At 35.5% G+C, this 17647-nt stretch overlaps 1 protein-coding gene across 4 annotated transcripts in view; it reads left to right on the top strand.

The window, feature by feature from the left end:
- Window positions 1-17647, top strand: part of LOC148673648 (uncharacterized) — a 55110-nt gene that overhangs the window by 12461 nt on the left and 25002 nt on the right. Inside the window, exons 1-3 of one of the 4 annotated variants that reach the window (XM_088630352.1) lie at window positions 5315-5413; window positions 6931-7035; window positions 10087-10214. In XM_088630352.1, coding sequence (XP_088486478.1) covers window positions 5336-5413; window positions 6931-7035; window positions 10087-10214 — 311 coding nt within the window. In that variant the 5' untranslated portion in view covers window positions 5315-5335. Of the gene's footprint in view, window positions 1-2437; window positions 2471-5314; window positions 5414-6930; window positions 7036-10086; window positions 10215-17647 lie in introns of those variants that run through there. The other 3 variants (XM_088630355.1, XM_088630353.1, XM_088630354.1) reach the window with 3 other exon arrangements.

The raw sequence follows: 17647 nt of genomic DNA, 5'->3' as shown, positions 1-17647 counted from the left end.
TTACACATTTCTAGCTCCCTACACTACAGTCAAACCACATTTTCCCAATGTGACACCTTCATGAACAGAAACATTGATGCTGGGTTCCAGAACATCAATTTTAGAAATATAATTTCTGTGCTCCTACCCATGAGTTTGTAAATTAGAACATTGTGAGCATTGATAAAGTTGTGAGGTTTATTTATGTGCCTCCTTACATGACCTCTCACTGGTGCAGATGTTGGATAAACGTCTGTTAACCAATGTTGAAGAAAAAACATTTACGGTTCAGCAGTTCTTCAGAAGTTGAATCCACCTGAATGATTTGAACAGCCTGCTGAGACTACATACAAAATCAAACACATCTGATGTTTTGTGGTACTTCCAGAAAATTGGCTTTGCTGAGTTACTTAAACTATAATAGCCATAATTATTCCTCTGTGCGATAATGATGTGTAATAATTAAGCTGTTTAATAGTAACAGGTCTTACAGCCTAAATATGGGGAGATGGAATGACATATGTTCATACCATTTTTCAGGATAAAAAGTATTTTGCAGGTTTTATTTTGTCTCTTCAATGTAAAATTAAACTTTGTTCCTTTGTAGACCATATGCCACACTGAGCTCCTCAATCATACCATTTTTAGGCATTTTTATTACTGGCTTGTGTACAACAATGCTTAAGGAATCCAGCCTTTGGACGTTCAAACTCAGGTGTGGCTGATTTAAGTGAACGTTGACAGCTCATAGCTATAAAACCAGTCCACGTTGTTCTTCACCTTGTGTAATATCTGAGCTCTGTTATGATGTATTGCTTTGGTATCCTCAGTGATGCCCAGACTAAGTATTGATTTTACATGCAAAAAAGCAGTGGAACTTGCTGGAAATATGAGTCTTTAAAACACATAAGGTGAAATGTAGTTGAACTGGATTGAAAGCTTATTTATTTTAACCTTTACAAATAGAACACTGTTGAAAAAAAGCGTATAGGCCTACACGTAAAATTTGGAAGAGGTTACCAGCCATGTCTTTTTTACAAAATGTAGTATGTCTTTCTTCAAAATTGTGGCTTGAAGCTAATACAACATTTTGGAAGTTTGAAATGTTAAGATTCAGATGAAATGTGAAATGTGATTTGTATTTATGACTGTTGGAAACTATTTAAAAATGCATGTACCCTCTGTTTTAGGAGGGAAATCCTCATTCAGGGATCTGGAAACCAAAACTACAAATGCTCTCCAGCTTTCTTTCAGTCATTGCCTTTGATCTAGTTACATTCCAGAGTACATTATTATTTCTTTTTATACCACATTGTATTTTGGGGGCCATCTGGTCATAAATTGTTCCCTTATTTGAAAGTTTTTCTTCAGACAAATCTGGCGGTATGGCACTGCAGCAAGTTTGTGGATTGATCTGGAATCTTTCTATTGTTTCTGTTTTTTTAAACCCTTGTTTTGATGTAACAATATTTATAAAAAAGAACATGCTGTTACTTAAACTCTAATCTTCAAGTTAAAAAAAAAACAACACTTTCTAGGTTACAAGTAAAGATCGGTTCTGGTTTGTGATATATTCAGGATTCGTATTAAAAGACATAGAGGATGACTCTCAGAAGTATTTAAGACAGACTTCGCGTAAACTTCGAGTAAACTGCATCAGTGGAAAATTCAAGGGAAAGTCCAGGAAGGGCTGGGTTAGTGACAAAGTGGAGACATTTTCCAGCAAATTTCATAATGTTTTACAATGTCCTTTACAGTGCTCTTGTCTGAACATCTCAGCTGCATTACTCCTCCTACACAGCACAGCAAGGTGTTCCCTGCCCGTCATGAAAAAAAAAAACATCAAACAAAAAAATCCCTGGCGAAGGGCCATCCTCGCATTCTCAGTCAAAACGCCTGCAGCCCCACCCTTGCTTTCGGCATTTCCTAACATTCTCATGAATTCTCTGTAGGTAATTTAATTGTAAGGCCGATTTTGCCTAATGTTTAAAAGTACATCCACTGTAACTAATAAAAAAAACTTCCTAACTGGATGGAAGGGACAGGGTGACCTTTGCTTTTCATTTCCAACGATCTCCATGTATTGTTTAATGTTAAACCTAGAATTCTGCTTGATAAAAGATGATTAATTTCATTTTCCTTTTGTGCAGGAGCTTCATTTAATCATTTGTAACCTGAAGACGTTTTTTGTTCTCTAAAACAATTGGTTTTCTATAACTGTTATTAAACTCCTGCCGAAGACCTTGTCCTAGCGAGGCAAATACATACTAATACTTGTTTAAAGTACAGCTCTGTTTTTCCAAGGCCACACACATGCAGTTGTTCTTTGGTGTTCCTTTTGCTGTGGCGTGAGGTGACCAGAAAAACTGGTTGTTAATTATAATTCTTCTTTCTCCAGTGCGCTGGACTTTTTTTTCATTTTGGATTCTGACTTTCAAATGGAATAGCTTCTCACCTTAGAACAGATACTCATCCTCTTGTTGTAAATAAGGTAACAATAAATTTCTTATGACAAGCATTAATTTAGGCAGGAAATAATGGGCTTCTTATCTAATTCTTCTGCCACTCTTAACCACCACTATTCCTGTTTTTTGTCGATTGTTTCTTTTTTAGGTCACTTCGTATTTCAGAGTACAAAAATGGATTTAATGCGCATGGGTGTAATTTCTGCTCAGATTAGTCAGATCTTGTAAGTAGTGCAAAAGAATTGGCACCAATTTCGATTTAATATCCTCATTTGTAATGCCCTAATTGAACATTTTGTTCAACAGAATACATAATGGGTATTTGTAGGTATTATTTTCTTAATGAATAATTTCTCTGCAATATTATCTGCTCAGTGAAGCATGTTTTGTGTATGTTTCTCATTATAATATTACAGTAAATTCCTGATAATAGGAAGGCCTTTGTGACTTGGCATATGATGAGAGTATAATCATACTATTAGAGGTAAAATCAGAATTGAAGTCAAACGGGGGATTAAATTCATAATAATTGTGTTGGCAAGTTCTGTAGTTGTCGTGCTGTTGCAGTATTTATGTGGCCGTGGCATTCACAAAAATGTTTTTAGATGTTTAATGTAATGGAACTTGTTTAGAATGTAAAAGTGAAAATAATCAGAACGAAAGTATGGTTTTATTTAGCTGTTATTCAGTTGTAGATTATTTAGTATATCTAAAAAACAAATCTATCTTATTACCTTAATCATTTTAATGATTAGGAAAATGGGAGTGCTGTGGTACTGTAAGTAAAACAGGTGTACAATTGTTCTTCTGCTGCTGTAGTATTACCTCTGAGTTGATCATTTTGTAAAGTTAATACCATGAAAAGACTAACTTGAAAATGTCTGTTGCTAAAATCTTTTTAGTATTTTAATACCATACATCTTCCTTTAAAATGCAGTAGAAAATTTGTGTGTCTACTCATTGTGTGTATGCATGCATGTACATGTACACAGACGCTTGATGTTATTAAGTTTCTAATCACGCTGATGTGGCCCGTGTTCATTCTGATCACCACATGTATAAGGTTTTACCAGCAGAAGCTAGTAGGTACTGCAGCCGTTTGGCAGCTGTTGCTGCCAATGTGGTCTGAAGACAGAACGTTCTTGTTTGGCGTAGTAATTGCTGTTTGTTGTTGCAGTGTTCTGTACAATTTTTCATTGGCTTTTTCTTCACCGTCTTGTCTACATTTTTGGTGTTCTCAGAAAATCTCACAAATCATGCCTGTCATCGGTTCTTACAGTACCCACCAAGTATGTGGCTATGTCATATAAACTCAACTCCCAGCATGGGTCTCTGTCACTGTTGCAAGCAGAATAAACATGGAAAAAAGAGTTATTTATTATTTCAAAGATTATGTGCGTGTGTTTGGGGTAGGACTAATATTAAAGTACCTGTGAGAATGGACAGTAGGTCTGCTGGCCCAGTTTTGGGAGGCGTAGCTACAGGTAATACCACCTTTGTGACATATTTCACTGTACTGTATCTCTAATGCTGACGCAAGTTTAGATGATTATTTCTTTTTTTTTACTGCTTTTTAAAAACTGAGACGCATCATAGCCTGAAGCCAGGAGAGTAATGCAACATTATCTAGGTTTGTGACAAAATCATTTATGAAGAGCATGATAGATCTTAACCATTATTAAGTAGAAAGTGCTCTGTTCTTGTCTAGACTTGCCTCTGCTCTTCAATGCACACTCCCTGCTACCCTGACCTTGTCTATACACCCATTGCACTCAACACCTCCTTCACACAAGCCCTTCCCAGACAGGGGAGACGCCATCATTGAGCACTGAAGCGGGCAAACAGACTTGGGAAAGTCCAGTTAGTTCCCAGCCTTGCAGGCCATGTGCATCGGTGATGATCATATTCAAATGATCAAGCACTTGTGATCACATAAGGTTGATAAGCACATACAGTACCACCCCACAGTTCAGAACAAAGTATGTCAGGTGGAAGTCTAATCTTCCGCTGTTCCCTTTGAATTGAAAAGCCTGAGCAAATGTAAGTATTTGTGTGATTAATTCGAAATTCTTGTATCACCATAGTATTATATCTTTGGAGTTCCATGTGTTTTGAGGTATTGAATTCAATAGGTGATGTGCAACCTGTCTGAATTGGACTGGGGATGTGCTGACATATTTATGGGGAAGGCTGGAGCCTTTCAAGTTCCCATTTAATAAATATTGACTCGTTCTGGAAAAGAAATTGTGGATGTACAGTACTTAAAGTGAAAGAATGAGCTGTTCAGTTGACTTTGCCTTTTGGATTTAGTATCCTTTCACAGATATTTATTGTGTTGCACAGCACCCATTTTAATGCATGTTTTAATGATAAATATTTGTTGAACGCTTATTTGAGAATACTTGTATTTAATTATAATTAATATTCAATGCTTTCACTCCTTAAATGGTTAGGGACCTATCTATACTGATCCTATTGTAGGTTTAGCAAAGGAAATTGAATTATTAAGTAGCATATCCTATGGAATGATATGAATTGGTCAGTTGTGTTTTAAGTAGAATTTTAAGGAATTAAACGGCCTTTTGAACATGGATTAGTGTTCTAGCCTTATCACAGAAGGATGAACAAAGGGAATTATTATCATCATCATATTAACATTTACCACTTACATCATTAAGGTAGGAAATGTGCTGTAAATGGTTCTATACTGTACGTCTTTTAAGATGCAGACCACAGCAGCCATGAACATCTTTTGTCAAAGTACCACTCTTAACTCTTTGTGCACCCTTGAAATTGGCAGGGAAACATAAGCAAGATTGTGTAATTTACTTTAATGTTATTTTTTCTGCATTTAGCCCAGGAAACATTGGCGAAGGGGGGAGTGCTTTAGCATGCTTTCAGGAAGCACTCTAACAGTTAGTACAAGCAAAGCAGGGGTCAAGTCAGTGGAAATGAGTAATACAGACTCAGTAAGTATTTCCTGGAAATTAGTTGAGTCCTCCAATGATTATTGTGATCAAATTAATCAAAATTGCATGCATCTTTAAATCTGTGCAAAGGCGTTTACCGTTATAAACGTTAAAGTAATTATTATTAATTTTTCACGTAATTATTTATATAATACTTTACATTAATATAAGATGTCCAAATCTTGCATAGTCAACATAAATGTGTACAGTATGTACGTGTTCATTCTGTTTTTAATATTATATACAATAGCTTCTGCATATTGTCCTCTTTTTGACTAAAAAAGGAGATTAAATGTGCTCATGAAGATAATATTGGATACATAGTTCTGTATATATGTATTGCCAAATGTTATTGTTAGAAGCAAACTGTTGTTTATTAACTATTGCACAGCCTGTCTTTGGATAGTGTATGCTGTATATTGATATATTTTATTTTTAAAAATTGTTTTCTTTACATTTATAATTGTTTTCAGGAGCATGATATTTATTATTATTATTATTTTCTGAGTTTTATGCAGAGGCTTTCCCATGTGAAGATCTCTGTATACTCCCAAAAGTATCTCAAATACAGTATCTAGTATTCATTTACTCTTTAGGGACTGAGTGTATAAGATAGCAATGGTGGTGTCTTTGATGAAGGGTAGCAGATTCATTCCTATAGTTCTTAGGTGATATAAAAATGAGGGTAATATATTAATGCTGTTCACTATATATGTTAGTCCAAGGACAGAGTCGGTCTAAGAAGTGATTATTTAGAGTAGGGAAATGTAATCTAAAGAATACAATAAATCCTTTGGAAATTAAGTGACTTGTTTATACTGAAGAATTGCACTCATTTTTAAGCAGAGCTTTTTTTTAGATTTAGATGAAATGCAAAATAAAGCATAGTCTAGCAACAGTTGAAAAAAAAATTGCAGTGTCAAAAACAATTTTTTTTTTCTTTGGAACTTTAATTTTGTGATTAAAAATTACACCTTAAAAACATATTAATGTTCAGTAGATAATTATAGTGATAAGGATATCTTAATTATGACTGAAGGAGAAAGACAAGCTAGTTTTACTTCTTTGAAGACAGCTTAAGGGCACATCCTAATATTTTTTCCTGTCAGTTTGTCACACAGCAAATATATAAAGTACAGCATCTCTGTCCATCACAGGAGTCCTTTGATGTTTTTACTTCTATGATAAGTATACTGTTTCCACCCATGTTTTAATTATGCTTAAATTGCATCTGGAACAATGGCGGACCACCAAAATGTTAGAAGTGCCTTACTATTTTTTAGAGAATAACACAAGTTTGCTGTCCGTGTACATTTAGTATAGAGTGTGAATTAATTTGACTTCACCAATGCATTTCTCCTTCTTAAACATAGCTCTGGACAATGAAACAACAATGATTTAATTGTCTCTATTTCTTTTAATGAAATATAAAGGTGTTTGATTCCTTGAATGGTGATGAACAGCTAGACTCTTTCTTTCTCCTTGCACTGATGTGCTTTCATGAACTGTTCCTGTAGCTCACTGAGACTGTTGGTGCTGTGCCCCCTTCAATAATAAAACTGAAGGACCTGTTGGAGAGCAAGGTGAAGATTTTCCAAAACACTGAGTCCGGAAAGGACCAGGTAAACACACACACTGTGCTGCAAATTAGGCAACACCTTTATCAAGATTAAGCAGCATAAAAAATAAAATCAAAGTGTACAGTATGCCTTCCAACATTTTATAGATTGAAACTTTTTTTTCTTCATATTTCTTACCATTATAAATGAAGTAAAGCATTTTTTAAAAATGTCAGGGAAACATTTTGCTTTTGTTGCAAATACATATAGTTTTACATATATTTTAAACTAAGTAACATAATGATGTTAAGGATCTAATTGACTGATAAGATCAATGAGAGGCTTAATTGCCTTAAAATAAACTCATTTAACAGGAATTGGTATTACCATTTTTTTTATAACCACATGTTGCCTTAGGGACATGGGATTAATTAGAAGGTTTTAAGATTACGAAATTAAGATGTTTCAGTGTCTAATGTGAGGTTTTCATTTTTTCCACTTTTTAGTTTCCATCGTCTGAATACATGCGGAATACATTTTAAAATTCATCTGCCTGTTCGGGCAAGTGATTATGCAGTAGGTCTTGACTGTGAATGTCAGTGCCTATAACCCTTGATATCTGCATTATAGAGTACAGTGGTAGAACCATGTGTGTGTGATACCTGCTTCCACATGTCGTTAGTGTGCTGGTGTTTGTCCTGCAGTAATAAAAACAAGATTCAGGAGCAATTATAAATTTGGTGTGCACAAAGTATATTTGTAGGGATTTGGTATTAGATTTAGAAATTGTTTAAGTTTTGCAACGTCTAAATGTCGAGCAAGAGGGTATGGATATTTACAGTATACCGCTAGCTCAACTCTGCAACAATTGAATGAGTATTTAATTTCCTGTAGACAAATGAATTGCTAATTGTAATGGTTGTTAAACCCAGTTTTGATTGCTGGTTTTCTAGAATCTGGTTAACCTGAAGTAATCCAAGTTTAATGGTGATCAAAAAAGTATGTATATAATAATATAATAATAATTGCTTACACTTATATAGCGCTTTTCTGGACACTCCACTCAAAGCGCTTTACAGGTAATGGGGACTCTCCTCCACCACCACCAATGTGCAGTTCCACCTGGATGATGCGACGGCAGCCATAGTGTGCCAGAACGCTCCCCACACATCAGCTCTCAGTGGGGAAGAGAGCAGAGTAATGTAGCCAATTCATAGAGGAAGATTATTAGGAGGCCATGATTGGTAAGGGCCAATTGGAAATTTGGCCAGGACACCGGGGTTACACCCCTACTCTTTTTCGAGAAGCGCCCTGGGATTTTTAATGACCACAGAGAGTCAGGACCTCGGTTTTACGTCTCATCCGAAGGACGGGGCCTGTTTACAGTATAGTGTCCCCATCACTATACTGGGGCATTAGGACCCACACAGACCGCAGGGTGAGTGCCCCCTGCTGGCCCCACTAACACCTCTTCCATCAGCAACCTTAGTTTTTCCCAGGAGGTCTCCCATCCAGGTACTGACCAGGCTCACACCTGCTGAGCTTCAGTGGGCTGCCAGTTGTGAGTGAATGCTGTGCAGCTTTAACCACTCACTGCTCATTAATATGTAGCTTACAAGAAAATATTTTTAATGTATTTCCTGTTCACAAAATAATTAGCTTTCAGAAGTAAACAGCTGTCTAACACTAGATTTGTTGCTTCAGATGATTGTCACGAGAAGCCAAGATTGATGCCAAATCGGGAATAGAAGCAACATTTTGAGCCTTCCACACTCGAGGCAGAAAGAGTGTTACGCTGCTCCCACGTGACTGATCAAAAAGTGTACGAGAATCGTCCGTTGACAGTTGAAACCCCTCCTGGGTAGCGGGTAGAAGGGGCATGCTAGAATGGAGGCTACAATATGTCACCAGTATATCAGATGTGTGTTATGCTAATGGCCTGACTGATGGCAGTGGTAATAGTTTGCTATTGATATAACAGGAGTCAAATGAGGGAGGTTCTTTTTTAGACGTGGTCAAGAATGAGTTTCCAGCTATGTACAGTATGAAAAGTATTGAAATCATTGAGTAGAACGGTGTATTTGCTAGCCGTCAGAGGAAATCTTACTCTAGTCTACAAAAAGCAATACTGTACTTCCTCTGTATCTTAAACTTGTGCTTTCTCTAGAATCTCAAATCTTAATTGTTAAACATAGAATCCACCATTTTGTGCCATATTACATTTCTCCATTCAATCGGATAACAACTAAAGAAAGCTATAACTATAGAAACTAAAGGTGCAGATGACAGCTCTAGATTAGCAGGTAGCCAGGATTCATTCAAGGTCTCCTGTGCTGATTGAGAAGCATTTAATCAATTGCCTGTTTTTCATTTTGGGTATTAAAGACATCTAAAAATCCTGGTGGATAATGGGTCTCATTTATCTTTATTCACTGATGGATCATGTGGAATATGGAATTTGTGGATAACTTCTGAATGAACCATGAAGGAATTTGTGTGCACCTTTTGTCATTTTTAGGCTGTTAAGTTTTTGGAAGTGTACCAAGGTGGCAGAATTTTTCTAACAGTACTCTTCTTTGTTTTCATACTGAATAATATCTTGAGGTGACAATGAGAAGAGATTGTTCTCCACAATAGAGGTGTAAACATACAGTATAAGTTAAGGTGTCGCTGCTTGAATACCAAGCCAGTTTTGTTAGTCCCCCAAAAAGAAGAGCTTAGTGTCTACAATTAATACATAAACTGGTTTCCCAAAGCCCAAAATGTTTAAAAACTGCACCTTTTATTTGAGAATATTTTTGAATGTTTCATGGTTTTAGAATGGGGAGTGTATCTTATAGAGAAGAGGAGTTAACTGTGATTCTGAAAAGGATTATAAAATACAATAACATGAAATAATAATAATCAACAACAAAAACAGATTCCATTAAAGAAGCAGGGTGTAGGCAGGTTGACTTAGGCAGTGCTTCATGTACAAAATGTCTATTCATTTTCTCAATGTTAATTCTCAACAAAAAACACTTTTGAACTTTTCAGAATATTCAATCAAGCTCTCGTCAAACCTCACAAAATTTTTTTCCCTTGTCCTAAAACTTGTTCTTCTTTGTCCAACAGATATCGGAGGCCATCATCAACAGACTAGCAATTCTGAAACCACACATTGACCAAACCCAGGAGTTCTCCCAGCATTTGAGAGACCTACAAGAGAGGACAGAGCAAGAAATAAACACAGCAGACCAACAGTATGTTCATTATTATTTCTGGTTGTAGGCTTGGGAGATGTCTACAGCTAATGCTTATTTAAATTTTAGGAGTAATCACAACTATGTCTAAAATCAATCAAGGAAGAGTAGGTGAATAGAGTTGGAGAATTTTACAGTTTTATGAATTTTAGTTGCACTCAGGAAATTCTTGAGTCTAGCTGAGGTTAAAGGTGAATGTATTTTGGTTGTATCATTATAGTCCTGAAGGAGATGACGATAAAACTCCTGTGTTATGTAGTATAACTGTAGACCAATAGACCAAGGCCTCAACAGATGTCTCTTGATGTTATATACTGTACAGTCGCAGCAATACAAATCTCTTCTGTTCCTTCAGACATGCCATGAAAAACATCAAAAACATGCTAAAATTCATTAGTCACTTCGGAATCTTGTTATCCGTGCCAAATTCACCTTTTATATAACTCTTGACATCTAAACCTTTAAAAAATATGATATATTGGTTTTCAGTTACACAATGGAAAAAGACAACTGTTGAATCATGCCCTATCATACTGTATAGAGAAGTCACTAAAGTGCCTATAAGTTGCATAATATTTGATTATTTAAGGATATATGCGAGGTAAGCACCTCAGGTGTGATCATCCCACCACAGGTGTTTTACCTAATTTAGACTTACTGTCAAGATAAAACTACTTGACAGACTGTTCAAAACTTGTTTTTTTGTTTTTCTTAATTTTGGGGTGTGCCTGAATTCTGGTTAAGTGTGAGGGACTTTTTTCTGAAGCGATGCCATTTTTAGTTTCACTCTTCATTTTTGCTTGCATGGCCTAAAACTATTTTCAAGTGTTACTGTATTTGAAAAGCTTTTAGGCAGAGAACAAGTTTAAACAGCACCGTGCATTAATTGTCATTCTGAGGGTGTGTCAGTTACTGACAGTAAACCACTAAGCATTTCTCATTAAACACATCTTATTGACAATGGAAATATTCAATTTCCCATAGCACTGTCTCAGCTAGATCTGATATCCTTTCTGTCTGTCTGACTCTTGCCTCTTTGTTTTTTTTAAAGTTGAATTTAAAGAATGCAGCAAAATGCACTGTTGAGACTAAACAATAAATATTTCAGCAGTGAGTGTTTACGTGTGGTACAGTACTTAATACTAATGAAAATCAAATGTTTTTTTATATTTACAAATGTTATTCCTTAGTAATGGCAAGATAAATTATAAAAATTATTCAATAAACATTCAATAAACTTTGCTTCAGTAATATTCACTGTATAGTCTTTCATGACCATACAGTACATGCCAGTTTATCAAAATTTTAATTTAACTCATTAAGTAAAAAACTATATATACTAAACTAATTTCTTACAATTTTGTGACATTTTAGTGCTCATGATTTAACCATTAATTGTGATCGATCTTAATATTTGTCCAAAATGTTTATTCTTTCTTCCTCCATTTCCTCGGCAGATGCTGGCAGTGTAGTGTGGTAGAGTGGATTTTATCTAAATCTAAAATGAAAACTTAAATTGGCCTCAGGAAATCTTAAATTAGCACCACGGAAGAATTATATAGAATTATATAGCTCTTTTTCTTACTGCTGAAAAAGTGAAAAGGTAATGTTTTATACAGTATATATAATGAACATGGAACTAATAGTGTAGTATCCCCTTTCATAACATGATAAATGAGGTTTTAAGAGGCTGCTGATTGAAACTTGACTTGTAGGTTTACTTTTTTAGGTTCTTTTTTTTGCTTATAGCAGATGGACATAGCTGATGGATGTTAGGAACAATACTTTTGATGTTCAACACAAAACATCATTGTCCTATATACAGTAGATGTACAGGAACAAGTAATAGGTTTATTCCATGCTGAAAAACTTGTTCCTTTGCAGCCTATGCATGCTGACACAGCTACCCACCTGAACTACTACAACCTATATAGATGTACTATTATTTGTTTTATTAATTAATAGTTGTGATGTCTTTCTTACTGGCAAAGCATCTCTCTGTGCTTGTTGTCTTCTGTGTCAGCATCATGCAAACTGTAGATTTATGTGCTGTTCTTGAAAAGATGAATCCAATAAAACGGCCTAGGACACTTGTCATTAGTGCTCAAAAGTAACAGAATCGAAAGTAACGGAAATCGACTCCATTGATTTTATGTGAAATGAAGAAAAGCCTTTGAAAGCCAGGCAGATCTGTCTGATGTAGACAAATTCGATTAAACTCTCTTCAATGAAATGATACATGGTTTTACTTGTGATATAATAAAGTAGTAGTTCAGGAGGCCTACTGTAATAATAATAATAATAATAATAAACTTTATTTTATATAGCGCCTTTAAAGGTGGCTTCTCAAAGCGCTTTACAGGATGACAATAACAATAAATAAGAAGACTACAACAATAAATAAGAAAAATTTCACAAGACAGGACACAATTATAATTACAGCAATACAACAATAACAATAGAGGAGACCGTGGAAGATGGTATTAAGAAGAGCAGAGGGGTGAAGAATGGAACCAGTTAAGTAAAGGCTTTTCTGAAAAGGAGGGTTTTGAGTCTGGATTTGAAGGAGTTTAGAGAAGGTGACTCTCTAATATCCTTGGGCAAGGAGTTCCAGAGCTTGGGGGCATAGCAGGAGAAGGCCCTGTCGCCCATACAATGTAGACGGGCTTGGGGGACAGTAAGGAGGGCAGAATTTGAAGAGCGGAGGTTGCGAGGTGGGGAGTAGGGCGATAAAAGTTCAGACAGGTATTGAGGTGCCAAGCCATGTAAAGCCTTGTAGGTGAGCATGAGGATTTTAAAGTCTACGCGGAATTTGACCGGAAGCCAGTGCAAGGACTCCAGGATAGGAGTAATGTGAACACTTGCACTAGATCTGGTCAGGATTCTGGCTGCTGAATTTTGGACATACTGCAGCTTGTTCAGAGTAGATTTAGATACCCCAGGGAGCAGAGCATTGCAGTAGTCAATTCGAGAGAATACAAATATGTTGATCAGCTTTTCAGCCACAGTTAATGATAGCATAGGGCGTAGTCTTGCGATATTTCTAAGGTGAAAAAAAGATGTTTTGACAGTATGCTGTACATGTGGGTCGAATGTTAAGCCAGAATCGAATATAACCCCAAGGTTTTTCAATTTTGATTGGAGCTCAAGTACAGAGCCATCTACAGACAGGGTTACAGGACTGGCTTTGCGAAGTTGATGGGGGGTACCAATAAGCATGACTTCAGTCTTGTCACAGTTAAGATGAAGGAAGTTTTGAGTCATCCAAATTTTTATGTCAGAGATGCAATTAGATAGAATAGAGACAGCCACATCAGTGTAATGAAAAGCTTGACCAAGTCCTCATCATGATGGCCTTTCAGTCTTTGCTAGAGACCATTGGCATGCCCAGTGTTTGCCTCCTCAGGTGTTGTTGTTAAGGGGAATACGCCAATGATTACCTTTCTGATCCTTCCATTTAGCCTTTGTAGGCAAGGCCAGGTTGGGTTTCTAAAGTAAATGACTGTTCTTGCTTGAACAAATTAGAAGATGCTTACTATTCACTAGTCTAACGTGCTCCCACGAAACATAGGAACTTGCCAAGTCAACCCGGTGAATTTCTTCTATATTAGTGGTGAAACGTTAACCAGCGGTCACAAAGTAGAAATTGTGTAGAAGGCTCATAGTTATTCATGTATATGCAGGAGGTACTTCTTTAAACAAAGGGTTGTGGGTTATGGGAGTATGACCCACACATGTTGTTGAAGACAAAACCCTAGCTTCTTTAAAGAAACAGCTGGTTGCAACCCTTGGATAGATTAACTACTAACTTGGCTAGATGGACCATATAATCTCCTCTCATTTGCAGCCTTTCTTACGTTTTTATTGTAGCTGTCAAATGAATTTTTAAGTTATCAAAACATGCAGTTAAATCAGTTAAATGTTTATCAAGCTAACTCATTTGGGACACTAAATTTAAGTAAATTGTCTTAGGTTTAATTTGTGACAAAGACTGTGTGGATATTGTTTTTCTGACTTCTGAGTGATGCATTGACCACTTTTAAAACACATCAGTGAGCAACAGCAACAAATCAGCACTTGGCTACTCATTTGTTCTGCATTCGTTTTGTGCAATCATTGCTTGTAAAAGGGCTGAAAAATAATTTAATTAATATTAAATGGTGCATATGAAGTACTTTAGTGGGTTAAGTTTATTTTAAACATGTATTCAGTATGAATTTTAGGTGGTTGAACATTTCAGACTGTAGAGCAACCCCACAACCATCAGTAGGTAATCTGTGGTCTGAGAAATTTAGTTTCTGCTGTCTTAATAGTTGGTAGAACTCAAGAGATGATGTAATAAAGTACATAATCACAGGTTATTCTTTAAAAAGTGGCCTAGGTGAATGAAGATCTCAGTGGTGACTTGTCCCACTTAACACTGAATCTGGATGGAGAAATTTCATGATTACACATACTGGGCTCCAGATTATAAGATTATAAGGAGGTAATGTCTCAAGGTTAATCCAGGCGTGAGATTCTCTCATATCTCAGTAACAGTAACAAAATAGTTACACTCTGCCAATTTCAGTCCCTTAAATTACCTCATTCTAGCAAATGTGTGTATATATAGTATACTGTTTTCTGATTAATGTATCTTTTCTTAACATAGAGAATGCAAAAAGTACACTCAATATATTGTATGTATGGAGTAGACACAAAAGTATTCTTCAAAACATTAGATTTTGTATTACTATGCAAGTCTCCATTTTGGATGAATGATTTAAAACTGCTTTCAATTGTATTTTATATTGTAATTATGTGGTACTGTATCTTCTACGGCTCAAGTGGGTTTTAAAGAAAGGTATTTGCTTTGCTTCATTCATGGCAGGCAAAAAGTATCTTACTCCTACTCACAGGTATTTCAGTGATAGCTGGAAATGATCAACAGTTAGAAAGATATGTCATTATTTTGTCATAATTTCCAAATAGATTCCTTAAAAGCTTGGAAGAAAACTATATTTACAGTTTGAGCAACACAATTGATTTTGGTATTTATTACAGAACAGTGCAATATGGTACCTGCTTTGAAATGGACATTTTTCACATTTGTCTGGGTTAACAATTTAAGTATGTGAGGGGACAGAAAAATGGTCTCCAAAAAGTGATTAGATAAATTCATCGAAGCAGACCTTTGTATGAATCTATTTAATATAAATAGCAACGTGCTTTCATTTACTCTGTGTACTGGAAGAGACAAATTCATAGAAAAGTATTTCGTGTTCTTCAGTGTATTAGCTAGAATGCATAGTATGTAATTACCAATATTTCATAAAGAATGTGCCATATGGCCAATTATTTAATGTAAGGTGAATCATTCATGGTTGCTTATGCATTTAGTCCTGAACTCTCTTGCCTCATAGCATATATTATACAAAGTTCCTACAGTATTCATTGTGTTTAAATACACAATATACCCTGTTGTCTCAATGTTAAGGCAATTATAGTTTAATCACAGAAAGTTTTTAGGTGTTTAATAGATAAAAATGGAGGTAATCAATTTTCAAAATTTAAAAAGACTGAAAATATTTCAGTCAGATGGTGACCTGTGCTTTGAAATATGCTGTATATACTGTACCTCCCATTACATTTAATGAACACACTGTGGGAGAATGTATAGTTCATTAATAAAGTATCATTAAGCAATCAGTGATTGAGGTATGCAGGCTCATTTGTACATGGTGATTCCTATAACAGATGCCAAAATCAGATTTTTATTGAATCTAAAACTAAAAAACAAAATCAACTACAGTAGCTCTTACCTTATCCTCAATAGGTCACACAAGTTTCTGAGTTAGACGAGATAGCATTCTTTTGTATTTTATGGCTATTAATCCTAAAGGTGAAAACTTTTGTTATAATTGCCTTATATATTATATTGCTGTTTAAATTCATTTTAATGGAAACGTATACTCATTTACACTACCTGTACCGTATTATAGGCAGTGTGGTGACTACGTGGTTGTTTAGCACTGCAGCCTCACAGCTTGTGGGTCTTTGCTTTTCTTGGCCTGCAAGTTCCCTATGTTTGTGTGCTCTGTTTTCCTGCAACCACCCCAAGACATTTGAACTAGGGTCATTATTCCTGTGTGCTTGTTTATATGTGTGTCTTGTGGTGGACAAGCTTCTTTATCAGTGTAGATAAGCCTTGTACTCAGTCCTGATGGGATGACCCTTGATTTGTTGCGATTCTTACTAGATATTAGTGGCTTTCTATGTATATATGGGTAGATCGTTTTTCCCACCAACATACTGACTTTCTAAAATGGAGAAAATAAAATCTTTTAACTCTTGCTCTTTGAAGAAACAAAATATATATTCAACTGACTGGGCCTCTCCTTTTAAACTACTAGATCAGTGGGTACTGTATAGTCTGAGGTGCTTCATTTGGCTTGATGGTTATTCTGTTTTATGTATTTTTGACCTAAATACACCTCATTATATGATAAAAATGCAAGTGCACATGATTCATTGTGACATTTTCAAACACGTTCCTCCCTTTACCATTCATTCTTCAAATTACTTTTTTCCCCCCTTACTTTTGACAGCCTTTGTGGGACAGATGGTGGGGTTATCTCTATTTGTCATGGGAGAGTTAGAAGTCGCACTAGTATCATAAAAATGACTGTGCAACCTGGTCAGCGTTTTAATTTGCCATTTGAAACCTATTACATTTTTCTTCTTGAAAACGAACCCAAAAGAATGTTGTGAAGGCAAGATGTGTTTTAATTTTTTACTGTGATTCCAGTAATCTCACATCTCTACTGGCTCAATACTCAGAAAAGGGCATTCCACTCTTTCACCAGCTGCACAACAGTAGACAACATAAATACATGAAATGAAGTATGTGAGTGTGTACTATAGTTACAAATTATATTGGAATTAAATGTTTATCTTCTGCTTATGAAGTTGCGTAAGATTAGCAGAAATGCCTATGATTTTTGCATCTCCTGAACATTGGTTTAACTTTCCCTTTATATTTTCTTGTTAAAAATGAAGATCTTAGGGTTTGCATGCCTTATGTACAGTATGTGCTGAATTCCTCAAACCCTGTTCAATTCCTATTGATATTTCACAGATCTAATTGTGGTTTGGATAACAATTGTACTATTTTGAATGTCATATTCCTTTATTATGTGCAATGGTTTTGAAGGGTGTACAAAAGTAAAGCACAGTAAACAATTTCCATTGCTCAGAATATTTATTTTCTAAATTCACTGCATTGTTCCTGTTTCTCAAAACAAACGTATTTCTTTATATGTGTATATTTAAAAAAAATCCACTTCTCCATGGTTCAAACTTTTTATGTATCTGATCTTATGAAAAATCATATTGACAAAAGAAAACACTATTTTAAATTCTAATATTTGTTAAATTAAACAAACATTAGACAT

Source organism: Lepisosteus platostomus, chromosome 4 (assembly GCF_059453375.1).
Source record: "Lepisosteus platostomus isolate fLepPlt1 chromosome 4, fLepPlt1.hap1, whole genome shotgun sequence".
NCBI classification, from domain to species: domain Eukaryota; kingdom Metazoa; phylum Chordata; class Actinopteri; order Semionotiformes; family Lepisosteidae; genus Lepisosteus; species Lepisosteus platostomus.
This window is presented reverse-complemented; position numbering and strand designations above follow the sequence as displayed.